Consider the following 26,541-nt stretch of genomic DNA (forward strand, 5'->3'; position numbering starts at 1 on the left):
TCGTCAACACGGCTGCCTTTCTTATCTGAGCACCCCTTGACTGAGAATTCCAGGAAGGCAAGAACCCTGAGCCTCCAAGGGTGGGGCGCAGAGGCTGGCCTGACCCGTGGCCTGGAGTGAATGGACACATGTCACCGAGATGCTGGCCCTTGAACAGTTCACTTAATCCCCTGTGCCTGTTTCCTCAGGATTGTTGCAAGGACTAAATGAATTACTGCTGGTAAAGGGTTGGGTGAGAACCCAAGAGGTGGTAGCCAAAAGGTGGGGGCTGGCGTGACTCTTTGCTAGAATCCCAGCCCTCCCCTGACCAGAGAAGACCCGCTTTGTGGTTGTCATCCACGCACAGTCTCTTTTTGGGGCGGTAGGGGTGGAGATAATTAGATTTATTTACTGATTTATTTATTTTTTAATGGAGGCACTGGCGATTGAACCCAGGACCTGTGCACACCACGCATGCACTCTACCACTGAGCTATACCCTGCCCTCCTCATCCATGCACGTTCTACAAGCACACCTGTACCCGGGTGATGGTGGATGCCAGCTGATGCGATCATAGACATTCCCACTGACCGGAGACGAGCACCCAGGGCAGGGCACTGAGGCTTGATTTGTCCCAACTGGGACACATGCTTTACGGATTTTCATTTGTTCACATCTCACAATCTGTGAGGGCAGTAAAATCATTCCCATTTTACAGATGAGAAAACCGAGGCTCAGAGAGGCTAAACTGCCCAGTCATTCAACCGGGATTCTCTGGCATGGGTCTGTCTGGCCCCAGAGAGCAAGTTCCAGTTCAGCCAGAGCCACTGGGGCCCCAACACTGCCTGCCTTGGGCATATTTGCCAAGGTGGGGAGAGTGTGGTGCTGGGCCGTCTCCTAGGTGGTCATACTGTCTTTCCTGTGCCCACCCTCTCTGGGGTGCTGAGGAAACGTGATCGCTCCTTTTCACCATCTGGGGCATTGGTATCTGTTTAACCCAGGTGATCATACCCGCCAAGGGAGGCCCCTACAGTTGGGAGGTGTGCATGTCTGTCTGTTCATCTTCAACCATCTTTCAACCCCGCAGGTATCCCTTCCCTGATGACCTCCTGTCTGTATTCCCCACCATAACAACCCCATTCTCTTCCTGGCTGCTTCATCAAATTCCACATTTGCTTGCTTGTTGACCTGCCATCTCGTAATAGATCATTAAGTGCCACCAAGGGCAGGGACCATGGCTGTTTCCCTCCTCACCACATCCCAGTGCCAAGCGTCGAGCCAGGCACACAGTCAACACTCAAGAGTGTGACATAAGTGAATGAACCGGGCGGGGCGGGGGCGGGGCTGGGGAGGCAATGGTCAGAAGAAGTCAGGGAGTAAAACGGACAAGAGCGTTCGGATAAGGCTCGTGATGGGTGTGTGGTCAGGGGAAGGGGAGGGAGGGCTTCCCCTGAAGGACCCAAGTCAACGGGACCCGTGGGTGAGCAGCAGTTCCCCAGACGCATAGATGGGGGCAGAGTGAGGGCATGGGAGGCAGAGCAGGAGGCTGGATCCATCACCAATTCACCCACCTCCCTGCACTGTGCCCACACAGGCCTTCCCTCGTCTCCGGGGCTGGCCCTCCTCTGCAGCCTGCATCCTCAGGACGTGGCTGTGCAGCTGCCCGTTCTCCCCAACACGGCGGGCTGTCCTGGCTGTACATGGTCAGTGGTGCACCCTGTCCTCGCAGCACCAGACCTCCTCTTTGATATGTGTTCTCTTCCAGATACTTGGGGGGCCCTCCCCACCCTGACTTCCTCCTATCTGGCTGCTCTTTCTTCCTTCCCTCCCCACTGCTAAACACTGGTGTGCACCAGGAAGCAGTCCTCAAACCACATCCTTATTTTTGGTGCCATGGACCCTTTGCCAGGCTGGTGACACCTATGTTTTATTTTTTTTTATCCTGTAATAACCTTTAATGAAAAAGAATATGAAAAAATATATATTTATACATGCATAACTGAATATATATACATATCACTGAATCACCCTGCTGCACACCAGAAACTAACACAATGTTTTAAATCAACTATATTTCAATGAAAATTAAAAATAAAAGGGATCTATACATCTTCTATATTATTAATCTATAGATTACATAATCTTTATGTATTTATTGAGAAGTCCAGCTATCCCAAAACACTACAAATAAGCAAGGGACAGTGACATCAGTGATGTCATTCTTATGTTTTAGATGCTTAAAATGCTTTGACTGCATAAAATACATAGGATCACAGGGAAGGAAATGATATTTTAAAACAGTAATTAAAAGAAATCAAAGCATTTGCATATGCTTTGTTATTATTGCAGTAAATGACCTGGTTGCGGGTCAACTAATTACTGTCATTTCAAAACAGTGATGAGTGTAAATAGCATCTTGAAATGATCTGTGACCATTTTAATGTGATATGAACATCGGCAGTTTCTCTTGGTGACAAGGTCACGGGTGCTGCTAATGCCACTGTGGTTCATTGCCTACATTCATCACAGAAGAAAATGCTAAATCTAAGTTACAGCTTCATAAAAATAAACATGCCATTTTTCTCTCCATCTAAGTTCACAGACCCCTTGAATTTGAGCCGCACTCCCTGGGTGTCCGTGGACCCCAGGTTTAGAACCAACGTTCTACCCCTCTGTCCAGGTAATCGAGCTCAGATCAGTGATCCGCAAACAGGAGCGGTGTCAGGGTGCCCTGTAGGGCTTGTTATAGCACAGATTCAGTAGGTCGGTGGTGGAGCCTGAGAATCTGCATATTCACCAGGTTCTAGGGGATGCTGATGCTGGTGGTCTGGGGGCCCCCCTCTGAGTAGCACTGACGGGGACCTATGGCTGCCAACACCATCTGTTTACTGATGACTCCACATTTATATCTCCATCCCGGAATTCTCTCCCAAACTCCAGAAGCACACCCTCAACGTCCAGTTTAACGTCTCTAACAGGAACCCCAAATGAAACATGTCCAGAATGAATGACTGAGTCCCAGCCCCACTTCCCATGGAACCCATGCTTTCCCAAGCTTCCATATCTAGAGAATGGGACCCCCTGGTTGTCAAGACAAAAATCTAAGACGTTTCTTTGATTCCATTCTTGCCCTCACCACCCACACTCCGTTGATCAGTAAGTCTTGCTGACCCTAGCTCCCTAATCTGGACCCTTCTCTCCAATGCCACTGCCACAGCATTGCCCCTGACCTCTGCTCTTGGTTCCCTGCAGTCTGCCTCCACACAGATGCCAGAGTGACCTTTCTCTACTTAAATGGAGCTGGTAGCTACCGTCCTGGAAGGTGCAGCTCAAAAGCATAAATGTGACTGGCTCCCGCCCGGGTTCCCTGGTTCTTCCAAATGCACCTCCTGCACACCCTTGACCTAGGATCTGAAGTTCCTGGTTCTAGAGACAAAACAACAGTGATACCTGAATGGTCCTCTGGAGCTGAGCAGGTACTTTCAAACCCACCCACTCCCACTCCTCTCCTGCTTGACTTCTCGTCACAGCACTTACCACCCGCCGAAATGCTTTTTAGTTGCATGCTCTGTCTCCCTCTGCTAGAACAGAAGCCCCACCACTGCAGGAGCACTGCCCATCTAGTCCTTGCATTGCCCAGAGCCGATAACCCACCCTGGAACACAGAAGGTGCTCAAAAAGTTTTTTGAATGAATGAAATGAATGAATGTGCAATAGCTCATTTAATCATCACGTAAACCTCTGTGACGTGCATAGTACCATTATATAATTATTATCATCACGTCCTCAACCTTAAGATGTGAAGGCTGACGTTAAGTGACTTGGCGGATGTTGCTTGGCCCAGACGGGGTAGAGATGAGACGCACACTTGCGCTCAGGGCTGCCAATCCTGCAGTCTTCTCACCGCCCACTCTTTCCGCGCTGGGGAGGAGAGTAGTCCCTTCCTGAACCAGCCAGCAGGGCTCCAAATCTCAGGGCACTTGAAACCCCCACCCAGATTCTCAGCAGGAACTGCCAGGCGCCTGGACTCTGCCGGGGACGGGGCGAGTGGGCGCACAGCTCCGCCATCCAGTTTCCAGGGAGGAAGGGGACCAAGGGGATACGGGGCAGTGGGCGGGGCCAGGCAGGGTCTCTGTACCTTATTGATGCTGAACTGCCCCTCGAAGCGGCAGCCCGCCCCGTTGTTCAGCGGGATCTTCATCGAGTTGTCAATGTGCCCCACTTCATGCCTGCCCATCTCATCCTGGATGTCCAGCCCGACCACTGCAGAAGCCAAGGAGAGAAGAGTCACAAACCCCCAGAGAAACGAGACCAGCTCCCTCCTCCCAGGACCCCCTCTTCATCCACTTCATGGGCAGGCGGGGGCCCCAGTCTTCCAGGAGCTCACAGTCTGGGGCCCAGAGCTGCAGAGAAGGAGGAGGAGGAAGGGATGGCTGGACCAAGAGCAAGCCAGCCCACAACGTCCCCGGCCCCGGCCACTGCTGGCTGGAAAGGAAGAGGGGAAAGAGTCCGGAGAAGCAGCAGCTAAGGGGGCCAGGGAAGGAGGCTGCAGGGTGCAGGGGGAGGACTCTGCTAAACGTGATGCTGCAGGGGAGCAGCGGAGAGTCAGGCTTAAAAGGTCATCTGAATCCTGGGCCTGCCTTTTACTAGCTTGTACCCTTGGCTGAGGCACTTGACCTCTTGATGACTCCGTTTCTTTCTCTTTAAAGGGGCGGGGAGGTGATAATAATTAAAGCTTCCTTGGAGAATCACAAGGATCAAATCATTAATATGTGTTGAAAATGCTTAAAGAAGGGCCTGATACTCACAGTAGCTGGCAAGTGGGGAATAAAAGCCAGCCCTTTCGTTATTCTATTATTTTTATGATTTTATATTATATTATAATTATACTTTAATAATCTCAGGTAATACTACATAATACTATTTTATTATAAGTGCCGACATTTATTCAGCACTTGCCACGTCTTAGACTGTCTCTGTGTTCCCTGGGCACTATTCAGGCTCAGGCAGGCATTCATCCACACCTTCCTTTACCCAATGCCCACTCCCCGAGGCCCTGCCCTCCAGGAGCAAAGGCACTTTTCTGGGTTCTTCTGTGCACTAAAAATGGGAAACCTGGCGCCTAGAGTCCTGGTGCTGACTCCAGCGTGATTCTCCATCACCTACCGTGACTCAGCTTCCCAATCTGCAAAATGGGCAGGCCCAGGCCAACTGTATTCCCTGAGATGGTCCAAGTGGCAAGTGTTGCCGGGGGTGTCCCCATAAACTACGGAAATGCAGAGATTTCCCTGCGAGGAGCGCTAGAAAGCAGGCTGCAATACAGAGAAAGAGCAGCTGGAAGCAATTTTCAGTGAGCTGACTGGAAAAGGGAAAAATAGGAAGAACCCAGTATTCTTCAAGGGGGACGGAAGTGCTCGAGGGCCCATCCATGGAAGGGAGTGTGATGCACCACTAAAAACGACGCTCCTGGGTCTGTAGGACGTGGGAAATGCTGATGCCGTAATGTTCGGAGGAAAAGAAACGTAAGCAGGTCCCCGTCTGACTCAGCAGTTCCGCCCCTGGGAGCCCGTCCTCCAGACGCACACGTGTCCAGACATGCGCGCAAGGCTGCTCTGGGCAACCTTATTTGAAATCGTGACATCTGGAAGCAACCCAACTGCCTGTCGACAGGGGACTGGTCAATGGAACAGCCCCCTCCAGCACACTGTGCAGTGGGTACAAAGAATGAGCTAAACCCGCACGTGGGAAGAGGCAGCTCAGAATGGGCTCTGGGGCTGACCTGTCCGTGTTCCTGGCTCTGCCCCTACTGGCCGTGGCACCTCCAGCAAGTTCCCTCACCTTTCTGGGCCTCAGTTTCTTGCTCTATCTAGGTTTGTGAGGATTAAAAAAACTAAAACAGAACTTACTATGGGCTAGGCACTCTTCCAAGTGCCTTTTCCAGAAGCGTGCACCATTGGAACATCCCTAGGGGGAAGATAATATTAGTAGACCCATCCTATACTGGGGGACACTGAGGCACAGAGAGATTAAGTAACTTGCCTGAGATTGCACAGCTCCGAAACAATGGCACTTGGATCAGAACCTGCAGAGTCTAGATCCAGAGCCCACATTCTTTGGCCACATTGCCAGAACACCTCTCATCTTAGTGCACTAACACAGCCAAAAGATTCAGGACAGGAACGGGCCTGGAGGAAGAGCTGAATAAATGGCAGCTGTGGTTATTATTTTACTAATATTATGAGTAATATAAGAACAGTTCCAAGATATAAATGGAAAAAACAAGAAACCCCAGAAGGTCCCTTGTAGTTGGGTCTCTATTATGTAAAAAGAAAAGAAAAAACCCCAAAACCAAACATGACATACGTATGCAAACAGACAGACAGACAGACAGACACATATATAGGGGTGGGAGAAGGGGTCCCAAATGCTAACAGGCTTTCTCTCGGGCGGGCGGCATGCTGAGAAGCACGTACTTCTTTTATTTTTTTTCTTTATATATTTCTGTGTTTTGAACACGTATCTTTTTAGAAAAAATAATTTTAAAAAGTATCCCTGTATGAGTTGTGCAAATGAAAAATATTATTTTTAAAAGCAGGATATGAGATCGCACAGGCAGCATGATCTCAGCCATGTTTAGAAATGCTTGGAACAGAAGGCCAACGGGATGGAGCGGCGTCAAGTGTCAACTGATGCTGTCATCGGGGTGGAATGATGGGCAATTTCTTCTCTCTCTGCTGCTCTGGATTTTCCAAAGGTACAATGATGAGCATGCATATTTCCCCCCTATAATCTAAGTTTGAAGTTCTTTTAAAGCAAAGCTCAGGTGCAGGACTCTAATGGGAGGTGCTGGGGTTGGCAGGGTCCAGTGGGCCACCGTAGCAGCACCCTGAGGTTGCCCAGTCCCTCCTGGGCCCTGGCCCGGGGCTGGGATCCAGCCTGGAACCACATCCCTCCCCGCCCCTGCCCTGCTGGTCCCAGTCCTCTGGCCTAAGAATTTCCTTGTTCCAAACACACGACCAACTCCTGAATGAGAAGCTGCCAGATGAATTATTTTTTCTGAGAGGAAGAGTAAAAATAAAAATAAAATCTACCCATTTCAACAGGTTCCCTGGCTCAGGGCCCACAGTGGATTCAAAATTGTGATGTAATTCTCACCAAAAGCAATCCAAGGGCTCAGTCTCTCCCCATCTCTGCCGCAGACCCACCCAGTGTTCTGCCCTTCAGGAGGAAGAGGGGGAGAGGAGGAGAAGAGGGCCCTGCGTGGGGTCCGTGCCAGGCTGGGGCAGGGGGACAGCTGGAACCCAGTCCCCTCGTTAACAAATCTAGGGACCAGTGCATCAGATCCTTCCACCAACCTCAAGCAAGAGATAGCACTATGCCCACTTTATTATTTTTTAAAAATACCTTATTTATTTATTATTGTATTATTTAATTATTTCATTTTGGCAGGGGGATAGGTAATTAGGTTTATTTTTAGAGGAGGTGCTGGGGTTTGAACCCAGGACTTTGTGTGTGCTAAGCATGCGCTCTGCCACTTGAGCTATACCCTCCCTCTGAACTATGCCCATTTGACAGCTGAGGAAACTGAGGTTCAGAGGGGTCACCTTAGCCAGGGTCACGTAATTTTAGTAAGCAAAGGAGCCAGAATCTGACTCCAAACCAGACTTCCAATGAGTTTTGTTTTATATAGGTAATTGGTTGAAAGAAAAGAAAACAAAAACAGAACACATGAACACAAACAGTGGAGTGTGAAATAAAAAAAGGAGTTATCCCACAGCTGCTAACAGCTCGGAGCTGCATCCTTCTCCAGGTGACTGCTCTTGGCTGGTTGGAGGTCCCCTTGCCTTGGGATGCTTGGGAGGTAATATGGCCCCCACCGCTCCCTGCACGCCATCCTGAGCCATTAGCCAAGCATATGGATAGTAACAGCCCAGCCCCTTGCTACCGGGTGAGAGAAACTATGGCGACATTCACATGCCACAGCTCCCCGTGGGATCAGGCTGTGGTTAGACTTCAGCTGAACACACACCCTTCCTGCTGTCTCACCTCCTCAAGCCCTTACAGGTTCCTCCTGAGAGCCCTCGCTCAATAAATCACTTGCAAAAAATCTCAGGCTCTGCTTTTTGTGAACTTGACCTCAAAGACACCCCCCACCCCAACATGGCTACTCTCCAGAGGTAAACTGCTGGCAGTTTCTATGTTTTTTATTCCAAAAAACCTCCAAGTGTATGCACATTTGATTACATCCTCCCTAACCCCCTCAAAAAAAGAGTGGGGAGCATTTCCTGCTGTCTGCTGTTCGCAGCTTGCCACCCACCTAACCCGTGCTGGTTATCCCGCCGTTTCCACACACGCAGCGCGGTCTAGAGGCGGTGTCTTGCCGGAGCTGCCAGGAATACTCACATTCACAGTGCAAATTGGGTAAACTGATGTTCAGGCTGACGTCAATTTTGCCCCCGCTGTCCTTGTCTGGGTCATCGACGTAGAGCTCGTTCACGCTGAGGGGACAAGTACAGAAGCCTGGTTAAGATGGGGGCACCCATCCCCGCCGCAGGGGACGGCCAGGGACCACTTCACTTGGTGACCACCGCTCGGATAACCCGGACTCCCATCTGGGCGAAGCCTGCGCCTACCCTGGCACAGGGGCGCGGGGCTGCGGTCTCCGTGGCACTCTCCCACCGCCGGCCTTACCACTTTGAGGGAGGGGAGGCGGGTCTGACAGGGTGGGGGCAACAGCTCAGCTTCTGGAGTCAGCCGGATTCATTTCCCAGCCTGACTCTGCCACTTTTCTATGGAACTCGGGCAGGTAACTTCGCCTCCATGAACCCGTCTGTTAAGTGGGGATACCATCACCCACTGTTAATGGGGTGTTCTGAACACTTAAACGAGAAATAAGACCACGCTAGGTAGGGACCAGGGCCTGGCACCAACGGGCACATGGTACAGGACTCCCTCCTCTCGTGAGCTCCCCTCCCCGCCGCTGGGAAGTCGGGGGCTTGCGGGCTGCTCGTCCTCAATGTCCCGGCTCTCATAAAGCCCTGGGGCGGGCAGCAGGTCCAAGACACGACTAGTCTAACACACGTTACCTTCCTGTGGCTGCTGTAACAAGCCATCACAAAGTTAAAGGCTTAAAACAACACACATTTATCATCTCATACTTCTGGAGGTCTGAGTCTAAGAAGGGTCTCAGAGGCTGGACTCCTTCTGGAAGCTGTGAGGGGAGAATCTGTTTTCTTGCCTTTTCAGCTTCTAGAAGCCTCGGCTCAGAGTCCCTTCCTCCACCTTCAGAGCCAGCTGCGGGCATCCTCTCTCTTCTCTGACCTTCTAACTCCCTCTTACAAGGACTCTTGTGATTTCATCCCACTTGCCCAGGTAACCCGGGATTATCTCCCTGTCTCAAGACCCTTGACATAATCACATTTGTAAAGTTCCTTTTATCACATAAGGTGACATATTTTCAGCTTTCAGGGACAGGAACGGGGACATCTTGGTGGGGCGGGGGGGCATAATGTGGGGCAGGTGGCTCCACGGACAGCCATGACACCTTCCTATTGGGGACAATGGCACCACATTGGGGTCTGTTGGCAAGTACTACCTGTCAGGCACTAGAGACAGCGAGGAACCAGACAGACGTGGTCTCTGCCTTCATCAAGCTTACAGACACCGCTCGCCTCCGACATAAACACCTTATCCCAGCTGTGATCACTGCTTTGACGGAAAGCCGCGGGAGAGACACACGGGATAATGGAGCTCTGGGGAGAGTGGACTAGGACGACATCTCTGAGGAGATGGATGTTGAGGTCTGAAGGATGAGGAGGCTGTCCTGGCAAAGAGGGAGGGACAGTCCTCGGGACAGCACGTGCAGAGGCCAGGAAGTGGGAAAAGGCACGGCTTGTTTGGGAAACTGGATGAAGGTCACTGTGGCTGCAGAGTAGAGCAAAGGGAAGTGGGTGTGACGCAGAAGAAGAATGGGGCCAGGTCGTGGTGGGGAGGCCGAAGGCCACGGTGAGGCCTTCAGACTCGGTCCCAGGTGCAGCAGCGCTGTGAAGCTGGCACTTTGAGAGGATCCCTCTGGCTGTTTTGTGGACCAACCAGAGGGGCCACTGTGGACTACAGAGATCAGTCAGGAGGCTGCTGAGCAGTGCAGGTCAGAGATGGCGGCCTGGACCAGGTGTGGTTGGGATGAAGAGGAGGGAGGGATGCAGGGCACGCTGTGTGGAGCAGCCAGGACTCACTGATGGACAGGGGGTGGGGGTGGGCCGAGGGAGGCAGGCAGGCCAGGTTACTTTCTGGAACCACTCGTTGGGCTGGCAGCCCCTGGAAAAGGACTGGAACTGGTGGGGAGGGAAAGGTACCAAGTTCCATACGGCTGTGCCAAGCTCGAGGTAACTTGGAGACACCTCCAAGGAGCCTCTGAGTGGACATCGGACGGCTGTGGCTGAAGCCCATTACTGATTCCCAGGTAACTCCCCAAGGAACATGTTCTAAAGGCCAGCCTGGTGGGCAGCTGCGGGGCAGTGCTGGAGGTGGCCGGGCTGTGGTTATTTTAAACATGAATCAGGCCCCTTGGGTCCCGTCCACAGGCTGTAAAATAGAGCGGGGCTGTCAGCTCTAAATAACTGGACTCTAAGAGAGCCTTGGAAATGGCCACTTCTTTGGGAAAGAATGAGTCAAGCCAGGGCAAGGGCTCTTCACTGTTCACTAAGACCCTGTCTTTGTGCTCCGAGCTCCTAGCATGATACAGCTGATGTTCAGTTAACAAGAAACGGGAGGTTCGAAAAAATACCTGGGGCTTGTTTCCTCGTGGCAGGCACAAAGATGTTCCCAGAGACAAGAGAGCAACAGACACGGCTTAAACTTCAGACTGCCGGGTCCCCAGCCCACTCACCCAGCAGAGGCCCCCTTGTGCCTACACTCTTTCACGTCGTCCCACCCGCTCCTGTGAAATGTCCCCTTTCAGAACCAAGAAACTGATGCTCAGAGAAGGTGAGTCCCACCCCCACGGTCACACAGTAAGAACTGGCCAAGATGGAAGCCCAACTTGGGTCGGCCTTCTGCCAGGCTCCCCACAGCTCACGCTGCCTGCCCTTCCTCTCGTCCTCACCACCCAGGGTCAAGGAAGATTGAGAGGAGCCCTGGTCCTCTGAGGTCACGGGGTGTGAGAGAGGAGACAGGGGCCTGTGCGTAGCAGGCTCATGCTGTTGGCCCACATCAGAGAGGGGGAGGAACAAATGAGCCCACAGGAGAGGGGCCAGCAGGACCACAGGAGGTTATGCAGGAGGAAGAGCAACTCCTCCACTGCCAGATGCTCCTTCTGGTGCCCAGTTTCTACCCCTGCCTTAATTCACAACTCCGCAGGGTTGCTGAGTAATGAGATCGCTGGGTGAGTAACAGAATGGTCACCGAGGGAGAGCCCCCAGCTTTCCCTTACAGCTGCATGAGACTCTTCCTTGAAGCCACGCACCTTTCCCACCTGGGAGGCGAGGCCACTGCACGTCACTGAGGGATTGTGGGATGATGTCATCCCCTGGCAATCCTCCGGAGGTGACCTCAGCGCCCAGTGAGGTGAATCCCAGGTGTGGCGCCAAGGTGAGCTCACCCTTGAGGCCCCAGGAAGCCTCTCCCAGCCCGCGGAGCCCGGGCTCCCAGGGGCTGACCCGCTGCCCAGGACAAAGGGGCCGAGGTGCTGGGGAGGGGATGGAACACTCACTGGCCTGCAGAGCTTGGGGCCAGTCTGGTTACGTAAGGCCAGGACGGGCTGCTCCCTGGAGCCTTCCTGAAGGGCCCCGGGGCTGCGAGATAAACAAGGTCAATCAGCTCTGCCGCCTGCCCGATGAGGTCAACGTGGCTGCCGTCTTCCGTGTCCAAGGAACATGTTCCAGGGCCCCCGGCTTCCCGCCACCCCTGCCAGCGCCGCAGTGCCACTCACAGGTGCCTGCCAAGGCTAGTGAACGCCGTTGGCTGGACTGATTTTAAAAGGCAAACGGAGGCTAGAAATCAGCCCACCTGGAGGGAAAACAAATATTTTTTCTGGATTCATTGCTGCTGCCTGGGGACTCGCGTGGGCCTGACTCCTGTCACTACTGTGGGCGATGAGAACCCGTGGGGCAGCAGTGGACAGATGTGGGCTCACCCCCTGGCTCTGTCACTTGGAAGCTGGGGGACCTGGAACAAGTTGCTTCACCTCTCTGAGCCTCAGTGTCCTCAATTGTAAAACTGGGAAAGCTTTCTATGAAGTCTGAAGATAGGCAGAATCAATTCATGGCAACAGAAGTTAGAACAGTGGTGGTTTGGGGGTGGGGTACTGACTGGGAGGGGGCACCTGGAACCTCCCAGGTGGTGGAGATGTGTGGTCTTGATGGAGCGATGGCGACATGGCTGTGAACACGGGCAAGCATTCTCAGAGTTTCCCCTTTTAAGATTCGTGCATGTTGCTGTTTGTACATTATACGCACACCTATCATAAAGGAAAGAAAACAAGGAAAGAAGGAGAAAGAAAGGGAGGGAAAAAAAGGATAATGGTTCCAGCTACTTCCCAGGGCTGTGTGAGGATGTGCAGAGGGGCTGCAGGATGCCCCAGGGTGGGCACTTATCTCGGAGGACCTAGCACAGAGCACAGGCCCTTCCTGGCAAAGAGAAGCAGCAGATGGTGGAAGTCCAGGCTCTCAGGGTTCGAATCTTAGCTCCACCACCCACTGGCTGGTGGACCTGGTACACGGGGCTTTGCATTCACCAGCCTCAACTTTCCCAGATGTAAAATGGGGACAACCACAGGCACAACCTTAGAAAACAGTAAGTGCTCAGTGAATGTCCACTACTTTTATTGTTATCACTAATATCATTACGTTTATGCAGTGGACAATGACAGACATAGTGACAGTACCCACCTCGCAGCATCGAGGGGAGGATTAAACATGCACAAAAGCTGCTTGCTTATAACTAATCAAAGGAGATGTCCCAGTTCCGGGCACCCAGGCACCTTCACATACAGTATTTCATTTAATCCTCACAGCAAGCCAGTGTTAAATACGGTTGCTGTTCTCTTTTCACAAGGATGTAACTGGGCTCAAAGGAAGGTGGATGAAAGGCCGGCCAAGATCACACAGCCAGGAAAAGGCAGAGGCAGGGATCTAGAGCCACGGGCGCCCACAGCCGCGCTCTTTCCACTGCCTTCCACTGCACGGGACAGGAATCAATGGAGGACCGAGAGGCAGGCGGCCCCTAAGGAGACGTGTGATGCAGGGGCCACCACCTTTCTGATAATCTCCAGATGCCCCTCCATGCCACCTATGGCCCAAGTATCTTCAGGGCACAGAGGTGCCAAGGGGTCCACTCCCTTTGTGTCGCACAAGTCTCCCCGTCACCTTCACCCACCACACCCCGGTGGGCTGCAGAATCTGCCTCCCCCAGCCCCCCAACCAGGACGCAGGCTCCCTGCGCTGGCAGCAGAGAGCGCATGCGCACAACCTCTGCTGTGGGGGGGAGCGCATTCCAGGTGGGGGACGCCAGACTGCACCAGACTGCGTGGGGGTCAGAAAGCAGTGGCCATGTAGGGAGAGAGGAAGAAAGGGGCCAGGGAGGTATGGGTGGGGGGAGTGTAGGTGGAATGTAACGGAGCGTCTTGAAATTCTAGGCTGAGGCGTGAGTCCGATGACATCTACGGAAAACAATTTTATTTGCTTTTAGAAGAGCACTTGAATAGTTCGGATTCCTGCCCAGCGTCGCTGACCTCCATGCTTAATAATCTGATTTAATGGAAACTTACACAGCAGCGAGGCTCACTGTAAGGGCCTCTGGTGGGAGTGGGAGGGGTGAGGTTATGCAAGCAAGCTCTCTGGGACTTGGACTTCTCAATCCCGACCATTCTAGGTGTAAGTAAGGATCTATTACCTACCAGGCGGATGTCCAAAAAGATCACCCCTTTGCAGCTACTCAGTCCTGCCCCCACCCTCTTCTCCACAGCCACTGCCCTGGGACCCTCAGTTTTTTTGCCTTGGGTCATCGCCCAGCCCCCTTACCAGAGCCTTGGCCTCTAGGGTCACCCCACCCCAAACCCATCTTTGCCAAGAGGTGATCTTTCCAAGGCATGAACCCCATCCCATCACTCCATGCTCAGAAGCTTTCAGGCCACCCATTGCTCCTCCACGTGACAATTGTGGCTCTCTCTCTGGCTCACAATCCAGGCCTCAGAGCGGCTCAGCCAGGCTCTGAGGGAGCCATCCAGCTCCTCCTCCTGGCTAAGCTACTGGCCTCCCAACTCTGGGCCTGCTGCCGGAGCGTGTGAGGACACAGTTCGAGGTTACTTCCAAGTTCCAATTAGGTGGGCAATGGCTTCCTGGAGTTCTGATTGCCGGCTCAGCCACCTTCCCCCGGAAGGGTGCATCCACGTCTTCCGGTGAACTATTCTGACCGACAAGCAGTGGCTCTCATGTGCCTGGTGCTCCAACATGCTCTGGGCAGAAAAGGGTGGGATGTCAGAGCCCGGGTGCCGAGTCTGGGAGCTGGCGTCAGACAAGTCTGAGTTTGACTCTCACTCCAGCCACTTACAAACTTCATTGTGGTTTTTGCCTCCTGGTGCCTCAGTTTCCCCAGCTGTAAAGTGAGACTGATGCTAACAGTTAACACTTGGCTCAAGGGGGTTTGTGATCCTTAAATGAGATGAACACAGTAGGGTGCAGACTTAGGTAGCTGGCATGTGGTCGCCTATTATAAATCATAACTGGAAAGTACAATGGGTAATATTAAGCTATAAATTGCCAATGCATTGTTCCAGTTACTACATTTTCTTATTATACCTCTTGTTCATGTTAATAATTAAGAGCAGCTAGGTCCTGGGCAGCCAAAGGCTGGAATGTTCTGCCGCCACGTGCTCGGAGGAGGGAGCTGCCACTCCCCTGGAGAAATGGAGCCTCACAAATGGACCCCTGTGGGGTCACTTTCCCGAGGACAATTAATGGCCAGGTTGAAGTCCAACCACCCAAACAAACAGGCCTTCCTCCCCGCTGGGCCGGGCCAGAAAAGCCTCTCATGTCACTGATAACCACAGGCCAGGATGGGAGCGACGTTGATCCAACCAGCAGTGACCTCATTTCCTTGGGTTCCAATCTCATGGGGAGCCGACCCACTGTGGTCACAGAACTGCCAGGGAAGGCCAGCCACCCAGAAAAGGCAAAGAAATTGTGACCTGCGGTCCTTCTCAAGTTGGCAGGGCTTCCCGGGGGTCAGAGAAGCTTCTGAGAGAGGAAAGATATACAGGTGCAATCCTCTGTCTGGATTTTTCTGCAGAGTCCGCAGCCCTCATCCCCAAGGATTCTCTTTGGTTACAAGGTCGCAGACAGAAGGGGAGTATGAGGGTTACTGTATCACCATGGATGGAGCCGCCGGCTCGGACAGGTCTCTTTTCTCATCCCCACTGCCCTTCCTCTCCCCAGCCACTCACACTGCCAACGGAGAAGTGCTTGTTAGCACAGGGCCTGATGCAGGGCAAACACCGAGTGAATGGCCCCCCATGTTTTAATCCCTCCCCTCACCTCTCATGTTTCTTCCTCTCCAGGGATGTGGTGGGACCAGAGTGTCCAGAATGCCCCCAGGAGCCCGGAAGAGGAAGTCCTGGACAAAGGGAGGGGCAGAGCGGTGGGAACACACTGTGCTCTCGGGAAAGGAGCCAGTCCTGCCCTGGTAAATGGAGCGAGCTTGTCTGGGCTGCTCAAGGGCCCGGTGCACAGCAGGAGGGCTCCACCTGCTGCCGTCACCAGCTCTGACGTCAAAACGTGCCCGCTGGGGCACTGCCTCAGCACACCACCTCACTATGGGCTGCAGACGATCAGCTTAACGAGCAGCCCCTCACAATGCCAGCAGGAGGTGAGGGAGGCCCACTCTGAACTCAGGGAGGGGACCAGGAAATGTACATCCAAGACCACTACATGCCAGGCGCTGAGCGGTCTTACAGCCTTTTTCCTGTTAGATACGGAAGAAATATGAAACAAATATGAGCATGAAGAGATACAGAGCCATTGATGTTAATCAGGTGCTATATCAAGTACCTCTCAGGGAAAGAATCTTCTTAAAGCCTCACAAAACATCACATACCTTCTCTAACTCCTATCTGGCTTTTTTTTTTTCCTTCAGAGCCCTCATCATTAATTGACATTTTCCGTTCTGTTTGCTTGTTGACCATCTGTGTCCACCACTGGCATGTCTGGCTCCTTCGAGCATGAGGCAGCAGTGAATCAGGCGGACCTGGCCCCTTACTTCTAGGGACTCAGGACCAAGGAAGAGTCCCATTAATACACAGCAGTGCACAGTGCACAGTGCACAGTGCCTGACTCCTGCCTCCTCATATTCTACCCTTCCTGCTTGCTCACTTTGCTCTAGCCACACCAGCTCTCTATCTGCTCTTTGTATACACCAGGGAATTCCTGCCTCAGGGCCTTTGCACTTGCTAGTGCCCCTGCCTGGAATATATAAAGCTTCTCACCTGGCACTTGGGACACAATTGGGGCTCTCTCCTTACTGCTGTCACATGGGCATCCCCTCTCACCTTGCCCAGAACATAAGAGGTCTGCACAGCAGCCCTCACTCCCATGGAATGGGGTGCAGCCTAGAGAGACCAGCAGGTGCCCTGCACATAATAGGTACTTCATAATGCCAGCCGGTCTCAATCTCTGGCTGTTCTCCTTGCTTCCACCTCCAAATCATGATGGGATGACCCCTGAAATGTCCAGTGGCCCAAATGTGCAGAGAGGGGAAGACACTTGACTGGGACAGTCAACTCCCAGGGGACAAATTCCCTTCTGTGACCCCTGCATGGCCAGAGAGTCGCGTCTTGGGAAACAGACAAGCCTCCCCGGCCCTGGAAGGGAGCTCTGATGCTGGTGTGCCCTCCCTTGTTTGGCCAACAATACTGGGGCCCAAAGGGGTTTGGCAACTTGCCCAGGGTGACAGAGCGAAGTGGTAAGTGAGCAGAGATCTGGCCCTGGGTCTCCCAAGGCCTTGTCCAGTGCTCTTTCCATCCCTCCATGAGCCCCCCCAGGGCTTTGGTGCCATCAGGGTTAAAAACAGGATCAGAGGACGGGGAAGACAGCTCTCCCACATCAGAGGAGGGCAGGAAACCATATTCAGAAATAAGTCGGGGTGGGGGTGGGGTGGTGCGGCGGTGTGGGCGGGGCGAGATGCTCACTCCCGTGGGAGCTTGACCGTGGGCAGCCTCCCCCTGCCTCTCTGAGCCCCCTCGGGGACAACTACTTCCCAGGGCTGTCTGAGGATTAAAGGTGGTAATGCTTAAATGGCAACAAGGACTGTCCGGGGCTTTCATTTTCCTGTTGTCTCGAGGCTGAGAGGGAGGCAAAGGAAACCAAGAAATTCCATGAGTGAAGGAGAAAATTCCAGAGTTGAACAGGGGAGTGGGTGGCCAGAGTCCAGCCCCGTGACGACTTTCTGGACTGTAAACATGGAAATGAAGAGGCTTAGAAGCCAGAGGTGAGGGCAGGAAGCTTCTGGATCTAATTCTTCTCAGAGGGGTATCCAATGAGGCTGTGACTGAATAATCCCAATGGCATCCTGGGTTACACAGGCCCCGAGCATTTACTAGGTTTTCTGGACAAGGGATGATTCTAGGAACTGAGACGGACTCACAATGCGTCAACCGCTGCCAGGAAGCCCACACTGATTCCTCTCCCGGCGTGGGCCTGAGCAAGCAGGGAAGGGGGCTTGGCTGAGGGGGGCCAGGCTCTGATGTCAGAACCTCAGCCCCTCGGGTAGAAAGCTGCACCCGTTTTTCTCCAAATTCTTCCAGCTTTAACATCAAATGACCCTCTGAGTGATGACTCAGAGGGAAAAAAGCCCACTGGGCAAACACAGGGAGGGCAAACATGAGCAAACGATTTCTGTCCATCTGCGGACCCAGGAGGCCCCCCACCCCTGACCTCAGAAGGGAACCGAAGTTTTCTCTTCAGCTCTAACAAAGCAACATCGACTTTTGCTCTGGCTTTAAAACCCTTTTAAGAAACAGAGGCGCAACGGATACTACAGGCTGGGAACCGGGAGTGGAAGGTTCGGAGGCTTCTCTCCTTTGTAAAGCCCCTCCCTCCTCTCACCTAGGGGTCCCTGAAAGCTCTGGAATCCCCCGTTGGGGGATGTGACTTACATTTCTGTTGTTATGAATCCGGTGAGCTCCGAGAGGAAGAGGAAGAGGATGAAGAGGCAGCAGCAGATAGAGACTGGAAGAAACAACACAGACAAACAGTTAAGGGTGGTGGGCACTGACGGTGGGAGGCCAGCCGTCCCCTTCCTGCCCTCAGAGCAAAGCTGCTTACTGGGAGGGGGCCAGAGGTCCACAGACCCTCCAGAGCCCCTTCTTACTCTTGGCCTCGATACGAAGCAGCCCCAGTTCCAGAAAGGGAGACCACCGTTGGAACTGACCTCACCCTCCCATGGGAACCGACCCTGCTACATAGGCAGATCCTCTAGGGGGCCAGCCTGGCTTCCTTCCACAAGAGCACTTTAACACAGAAGTCAGTTGAAAATAAGAGCTGTGAATTGCGCATCTATTGGAACACATAGATGTGTTCTGTTTCTCTTGATGGATATTTATTTTGGAATTTGAAGTCAAAGCAGGAGGGAGGCTGGGTGGTAGAGGGCACGCTTAGCACGCACCTGGTCCTCAGCTCAATCCCCAGTAGCTCTGCTAAAATAAACAAATAAACCTAATTACCATCCCCCTCCCCACCAAAAAAAAAAAAACCCAAAAAATAAAATGTTAAAAAAAAATTGGAGTCGACATTGAACAATCCAGAGATTTTACATAAAAGTCCACATTTCTGGCTGTTCCAGAACACTCAAGACTTTGTCCCCACAAGGCGTCTGAGCTCACCAGTTTGCCACAGGCCCCACCACTCCCTCCCACCTCCCTGATTCCAAAGCTGAGGCAGAGTGTCTGTCGCCATTTATCCCCACCCATGTGTCCCTGGAGTCACTCCTTGGGGCAAGACACAACAAGTGCCCCAGGGGCTGGCCCTCAACTCATCTCTGGTCGCATCTCCTGACACACCCCCAACATCCAACCTCCCAGCCACACTGAGTCACCGGCTTGTCCCTACATATGCAGTTTCTCTTGTCTGGAATGTCCTTCTCCATTATCCCTCTTCCTCCTTGGTCATCCTCTCTGCCTGGTGAACTCCTACTCATCCTCCCAGGCCAAGGCCCAACTTAAATGCCCCATCTAATGGGAAGGTCCCCCAACCCTCAGAGGTGGAGCTGGTCACTCTTTCTTCGGTATCACCAGCCTCCATTTGAACACTTCCCAAATTTTATTGGTTATCTGTGGCTGTCTCTCTCATTAGACTGATATCCTGAAAGGCAAAAACTCCACAGCTCTAATGCTTGGCCTGGGTACACAGGAGGTTTTGCGTACAGCAGGGAGCCAGCCCCAGAATGGAGAATGAGGGGTGGGCGTGCCTCATCTGGGTTTATCACAGAGGCATGTCGTGGGTAAGGGCTCACAAAGTGTGGCCCCACCGCTCACCTGCTGTGTGTCCCTGGGTAAGTTACTTAACCTCTCTCTGCCTCGGTTTCCTCATCTGTAAAATGGTACCAGCAGTAGTACCTGTCTTACGGGGCTGCTTGAGAACTTCCACAACACAGAGGCTGGGCTTAAAATAGTGCCTGACATTAGCTCATTATTATGATTTTCATCAGGGAGACCTTGAAGGCTTTGATGATTTGAGGAAGGTGATTTGGCAAATGGATTGACCCTAAATTTCCTGCAAAGAAAAAAAAAGTTCCCAGTCCCACCTTCTGATTTGGCTATGTTCTTGAGACAGCGTGTACCTGGCTGGCTGAGGTGGGCGCTGAAACCACGTATTTATCATCACCATCATTATCTAATATTATCATCATCTATGGTCAAATGAACAAAGATGAATTCTAGGGGAAGAAGGCAGAGAATGAGTGTTTGCTGGGCACTTACTTGTGCCCTGCTGTGGAAGCACTGATGGACAGCTGTCATTTTACACTTCCAAGTGCTAGGGGACAAGGCCATGTGACAGGTGTAGAAACGGAGGCTCAGAGACCGGAAGAGACTGGCCCAAAGACACACGGGATGGCAGGCAGGGGAGGGGATGCAGGACCAAACCCTGTGCACCCTAGAGCCAATGCCCTAAGAAAGAGAAGCCACAAATCTTGAACTCCAAGCGAACAGTGGGAGGGGGACATCCCCAGAGTCCTCACCAAGCCTCCAAAACCACACCCAGACATAAGGGATGCTAGAATGACTCCCCAATTATTCCAAACTTTGAAAAAGCTCTATGGGGCAGAATTTAGGGTTTTTTTTTTTTTTTTTGGAAGAGGTAATACATGCACATGATTAAAAAAATCGTCAAGCTGTATAAAAAGGCACACCATGAGAGTCTCTCATTCCTGTTCCACAGCCCCCTGCCCAGAGGTATCACCCTTCCAGCCTTGTGCCCTGCCATGCACATACGAGTTTTTCCTCTAAGTGAGCAGCATAATGCACACGTCCTTCTGACCGTGCTCTGCTCACTCAGCGGTCTATGTCTAAGCAGGTGCCACATGGTTTATAGAGTGGCCGTGTTGCATGTTTGTTTTTATGGCATAGACATGAATTTCAAACGTCTTCTCCAGCGGCTGAGCAAATCCACTGCAGGAGATCAGCTGTCAATCACATTTCCCAGCTCACATCCTTCCCCTTCTCACTTGCAAACCAAAGTTATGATGCCTCCTGATAAAGAATCCCACCAGGTGGGCAAAACACCCTCCACCTGAAATCTTGCACCTTTGTGACCCACATGTCAGAACTGTTTTCACCTCTCCTACTCCCCCTTCAAGCCCTAACAGCCCATGGTTGCTGTAATGATGAACAAGCCCAAACTAGGGAGGTCTTTTTGAAGGTCAATGCCGACTTAGACCAATCCAGCTTTTCTAGCTGCCTTCCTTGCAAATGGGCCCCAAAGTTCCAACGCTGTGCAGATCAGATATTGGGGGACAGAGACAGGAAGGCCTCTCTATGAAACCTGTGTTGTTCCAGGCTTGGACTTAGTGGGTGGATAGGTGCCGAGTCTGCTCAGCTGAATCCCAAGTATCCAACAGCCCACGCTCTGTGTCTGCTCCCTGCATCCTGTCCCTAGACTGGGAGGACAGAGACAATGTCTCAGGACCACTGGGCCTCAGAGTCTAGCATAATGCCCTGGCTCACAGAAGGTATGAAATAAATTATTCGTTGAGTGAATGAATGAATGAATAAAAACCACAAAGGCAGGTAGGCAGTATTTCTACCAGAATGGCTTTCTGATACTGATGGGGTTTTCAGTCCATGTTTGGGCAAGACGCTCAGGCCCTCTGGCTCCAGACTTCTCCCGAAACTAACTCAGGCACCGGAAGGGAGGAATGTGACCCCAGGAGAGAGCTCTCTAGTGGGAAACCTGCGGCAGCCAGCAAAGGGGGCACTGGACCCAGGACCGCAGGCCCTGGGAATCAAGGAATTTGTCCAAGGCCACACGGCCACTTAAGTGGAGGAGGCAAAATTCAAGCCTTGACCTATGAGATCCCAGTGCCCTTGCTGGTTCCTTCAGTTATTAATAGCACTTATCATGACGTAAGGAAACGGTGTGCTTCTGTGTCTGCCCGCCTGCTCAGCCACGCGCTGTCTTCAAGGACAAAGACCAAAGCCCATTCATCCGCGTGGTTCCGGGACTTGGCACGGGGCCTGGCTCCAGACCTGGTTGATAAATATTTGTTCATTAAATGGTAGCTAAGGGCTGGCTTCCCATGCTCTCGCCTTTCCTCCTGTGCAAGGGAATTCGCCCTCTCACACACTGTGGTGGAGACTGCAAATCCGACCAGGTCCCCGGAGGGCCATTGGCAGCACCTTCTAAATTTTACAATGTGCATGCCCTTTGACTCAGTAATTTCTCTTCTAGGAAAGTTACCTTACAGAAGCAACCATACAAGGATATGAAAACATGTGGACAAGGATGTCTGTGACAACAGTAAGCTGGAATCAGCACGTCCACCCTCAGGAGGCTGGTTACATAAACCGTGGCTCAGCCGGATAATGGAACATGACACAGCTGGAAAGAAGAACGTGGTGGCTGTTTACGTGCTGGTCTGAAAGGCATGTCAGCTGAAAAGGGGCCGGAAAGGATGGTGTGCGCAGCACGCTCCCATCTGTGCTTAATATGACGACATAGGTATTTCAAAGCCTGAATGTATTTTTAAAACATTCTAGAAGAACACAGACCTGATGGTTAAACATACTTGACAAGGGAAAGACTGCAGTGCTTGCGAAGAAGTGGTCTGAGCTGTTAGTTGGTGGTAGGAAGAGGACACGAAGCCTCACTGGAAGTTTTTTTTCAGTCCAGGTTCATAAACTAATTGAACAGATAGATGAACAAGCCCCTTTCCTCTCATGTCCCCAGAATATCTTTCCATGGAGATCAAGACACAAAGCATCCAGCTTCTGCCATCACAGACCCTCGTGGGCTGTGGGCTCCAGGAGGACAGTGATAAGAAGAGGTGGGTGGTCCCAGCACTGAGGATGTGGCATGTACCCCAAACTTGACAGCTGTGATCACATTTAATCCCCAGATCCAAACCTGAGGCTCAGAGAGGTGAAGTGACTTGCCCAAGGCCTCCCAGCTGCTAAACGGGAGAACGAACCCAGCTCTGCCAGACTTGGAGCTAACAGGACACCAATCCTGCTGCCTGGCTGCTTTGGTCCCTTCTCCAGGGATGTGGAGATCCAGGCTTGAGAAGGCATCTGCAGCTTTGAAGAGCTGAGCTGGGAAGGGCCAGCCGGGGGTGGGTGCAGGGTCGGGGAGGGGAGATCCCCAAGGTTATCCCGGAAGCTGACCCTGCCTGTCCTGGGAGTGAACTCCAACCTGACAGCCCAGACCCAGGGCCCTGCTCAGGGGACAGTCCGTGGGGAGGGTCCCTCTCTCACAGCAACCACTGGAGAGGCCAGGGCGGGTGCAGGGAGGCCCACCTTCTGTGAGCTGTGACACTTCAGACAAGTCACTTCACCTCTCTGAGACCATTCTGTCAACTGGAAAATAAGGCCAGAGCATTCCTGCTCGCAAGGGCAGTTTGGTTTGTTTTTATAATTTTTAAAATAAACTTTATTGTCGAATAATAATGGACGCAGATAGTACAGAGAGTTCCCATACACCCTTCACCCAGCTTCCTCTTATGCTAACATCTTACGTCACCCCAGTATATTTGGCAAAATGAAGAAATTAACATTGTACAACACTGTTAACTACGTTCCTGACTCAGTAAATCACCAGTTTCCGCGCTAGTGCCTGTTTTCTGTTCGAGGACCCGACCTGCGATCCCATTTTGTATTTAGTGATCGTGTGCTTAGTCTCGAACCTGGGACGGTTCCTCAGTCTTCTCTTGGTTTCAAGACCTTGCTGCTTCCCAAGAGTACTGGGCAGGTGACTGCAGGGTGTCCCCCGGTCTGGGGGTGTCTGGCGCTTTCTCATGGTTAGACTGGGCTGTGGTTTTAGGGGAGGATCCCACAGAGGTGGGTGCCTTTCCCATCACACCCCCGCAGGGGCGTGTGACACCCCCGTGACCTCTCGCTGGTTGACGTGAACCTTTCTCCCCGAGTGAAGGGGCCGCCTCCTGGATGGCTCCACCGCAAAGTTACTATTTCCCTTCCATTCTCCTCTTTAAGAGCGAGCTACTAGCCCACACTTCAGGAGAGGAGAGTCAGGTCTACCTCCTGGAGGGGGCTAGATTCGTGCACATGATTTGGAATTCCTCTGTCAGGAAGATTCATCTCTTCTCCCCCATTTATTTAGATCGGTACGGACTCATGGACCTTTTTCTTAACTCTTTGCGTTATAAGCCAATAATGCCGTGCTTTATTGTGTTACTCAAACTGCCCCAGTGTTGGTCTTTGTTCTCTGTCAGGTCGGCTCCTGGGTCCTGCTGACATCCCTCCACCCCTTTTTTAACCTCCAAACACTTTTTTGCTTTCTGGCACAAGGTGCCCCAGGCTTGTTTTGCACATTTCCTGCCCCAGCCCTGCAATCAGCCACTTCTCCAAGGAGCCCTAGGTCCTCTTAGTGAAGACTGGCAGTCGGAAACCAAAGTCTGCGTGAGACGTTTATTTTTTAAATGGCTAGAAATATACTCATGCCCAAACCTCCAAGAGCCTAAAAGGTGTGAAGAGAAAAGTAAGTCTCCCTCCGAGCCCCGAGCCCCCGCTTCCCCGCCCAGGGGCAGCCACTCTGGATGATTTCCGGTGTCTCCTTCCAGAAACAGGGATCTATACCTTGCGGGGTTACAGTCAGGACAGAGATGAGCTGTGGAACTCGAGGCAGGGCCCAGCAAGATGCCCACCGTTTCTCCCCTCCTCCTTCCCTCCCTGGCCCAGCAGTTCTGCAGAGGGAGGGCGGGCACCGGCCCGGGGGTGGGGAGGGGGTCGGGAGCCATGGCGAGAAGGGGGCTACTCACTAATGGCCCCGGTGTACGTTGGCTGCGTGAGGTCCTTGGGCACCTTCCTGTAGATGTCAAACCTGCGGAGAGCAAAGGGGACAGGGGTGAGGTGGGCGCAGAGGGCAGGGGTCAGGCAGCGGGGGAAACGGTGCTGGCTGGTGTGCCACACGGGTCGGAGGGCTGCCACCCCAAAAGGCCTGAAGGATGTTCCCCTGTTGGGACCTGCCCCCCACCCCACCTTGTCACACTTTCTTACAACTTATTGCCCCCGAGACAGATGGCCTTGACCCTCATCTGGCCATGGTTCTTGGTTGGTCTTCCCCCATCAGAGTGTAACCTGCACGAAGGCAGGGACCTTGCTAGGGGTTGTCCCCTGCCGCGTCCCCAGACCCTCGTCGGGGCCCCCAGTAAGCGTCAGTGGAATGACTGAACCTGAGTCTTGGCTTTCTCTGACGCTGGGAGGAACAGGGAAACGCAGTCTTTCCTGAGGTCTCTGACGGAGCTGCACTCCTGCCTGGCGTCACCTCTCCGCCCCCTCTTCCCTTTCCTCCTCCACCTTCTCCTCCTGTTCCACTCCCCCCCTTCCCCAGCTCCTGCAGCCTGTTCTGGGAGAGTCTCCTCAACTCCAAGGTCTGAGGTGAACAGAAAAACCCTGCCTGGGGCCCACGACCTCAGCATCAGCTCCTGACTGCCAGCTAGTGTGGGTTTCTGCCCAGACGCAGAGCAGACGCCTTTCTTTCATCTGGGCCCCACCAGAGCCCACAGGGGTGGTGGGGGTGCAGTGGAAGAATTTGGGGTTTTGGAGACAGACTGACGTGGGTGTCATTCTGGCCACTTGTTTTAAGAGTTAGGGCTCTAGCATCAGACTGCCCTGGGTTCAGATCTTGGCTGGTCGCCTTCCTTGCTGTGTGACTCTAGGAAAACGACTTCACCTCTCTGAGCCCCAGTCACCCTGTCTGTAGAAACGGGGCTACTACTACGAGACCAGGCCACTGCGAGGAGGCGTAAGGGACTGGACACAGCGTTCCCAGGGGAGCCTCTTCCGGCACTTGGTTTCCTCCCCTTCACTTGAACCTGAGCAGGTGGTTCTCAGCCCAATTCTACCAACGGAGCTCTAGGTCCACACCGTGTTCCCAGCTCTCGGGTGGAGAGGCCAGCTGCTCCGGCCCTCGGGGGACCAGCTGGCATGTGGTTCCTCTTGGGTGATTGGGAAACAATGTTAGTGCCTTGCTAACCCCGATGCAACGACTTGGAAATCTTGCATAAGATCTGACACTTGACTCCTCTGCACTCGCTCTAATTACAGGTGAATGTACTTGATTTCCCGTGACCTCAGGGGAAAAAGATTCCTGTGGGCTGCGGAATTAAAGGCTTCACTGTCGTTCCTACCTGCTCAGCTACCAGCAGCCTGTACTGAGGCCCCAAAGGGGACAAGAAACTGGAGCTGGGAGTGTGGTCAGGAGGGGAGTGTGACTCATGTGACTCAACTACCCACACCTACTCACCTCCCTTACTCCAGTGCCGCCCCTTTAGCTGTGAGAGGCTAATATCAGAGGGAAGAGCGTGCCCTATGGAGTTAGCCTGCCTGGACTCAAATGTGATCCCACTACTGTGTGACCTTGCACGCATCACTTAACCTCTCTGGGCCTCAGTTCCTCTGTCTGCAAAATGGTGGCAACGGAGGGGAAGGGTATATATAGCTCAGTGGTAGAGCACGTGCGTAGCATGCACAAGGTCCCGGGTTCAATCCCCAATACCTCGATTAAATAAAACCTAATCACCTCCCCCCACTTAAAAAAAAAAAAAAGGAGGCAACAATAGTAAGTATGTCGCAGCATAGAGCCGAGGACCAAATGACTTAGTACACATAAAGCACTTGACCCATGCCTGGCACCCAGGAAGTGCGACGTGAGTATCCGCTGTTACTGCGACTGATGTTCATCTGGCCGACGTTTACGAGCACCTACTATGTGCCAGCTCTCTTTTAGGTACTAGGGACGTGGGAACAAAATCGGCCCTCGGCCCTGTGTGCCTGCAGTTAGGCAGCAGAGACAAAGAAGGAGACGCAAGGAGAACGCAGGGGTGCTCCACCCTGGAGCTCCA

At 52.7% G+C, this 26,541-nt stretch overlaps 1 protein-coding gene and 1 long non-coding RNA gene across 5 annotated transcripts in view; one reads left to right on the forward strand and one right to left on the reverse strand.

The window, feature by feature from the left end:
- The window catches only part of ERGIC1 (endoplasmic reticulum-golgi intermediate compartment 1), a 99,897-nt gene that overhangs the window by 28,692 nt on the left and 44,664 nt on the right, over window positions 1–26,541 (reverse strand). For 3 of the 4 annotated variants that reach the window (XM_074350282.1, XM_074350281.1, XM_074350283.1), the window contains 4 exons: window positions 24,457–24,518; window positions 18,125–18,197; window positions 8,383–8,477; window positions 4,118–4,242 (listed from right to left, as the gene is read on the reverse strand). In XM_074350282.1, coding sequence (XP_074206383.1) covers window positions 4,118–4,242; window positions 8,383–8,477; window positions 18,125–18,197; window positions 24,457–24,518 — 355 coding nt within the window. The remainder of the gene's footprint in view (window positions 1–4,117; window positions 4,243–8,382; window positions 8,478–18,124; window positions 18,198–24,456; window positions 24,519–26,541) is intronic. The other variant, XM_074350284.1, reaches the window with a different exon arrangement.
- LOC141574641 (uncharacterized) lies at window positions 9,998–16,095 on the forward strand. The gene is made up of 3 exons (XR_012501570.1): window positions 9,998–10,150; window positions 10,790–10,965; window positions 15,533–16,095. It is a non-coding gene; the product is annotated as an uncharacterized LOC141574641 (long non-coding RNA).

Source organism: Camelus bactrianus, chromosome 22 (assembly GCF_048773025.1).
Source record: "Camelus bactrianus isolate YW-2024 breed Bactrian camel chromosome 22, ASM4877302v1, whole genome shotgun sequence".
Classification (NCBI taxonomy): domain Eukaryota; kingdom Metazoa; phylum Chordata; class Mammalia; order Artiodactyla; family Camelidae; genus Camelus; species Camelus bactrianus.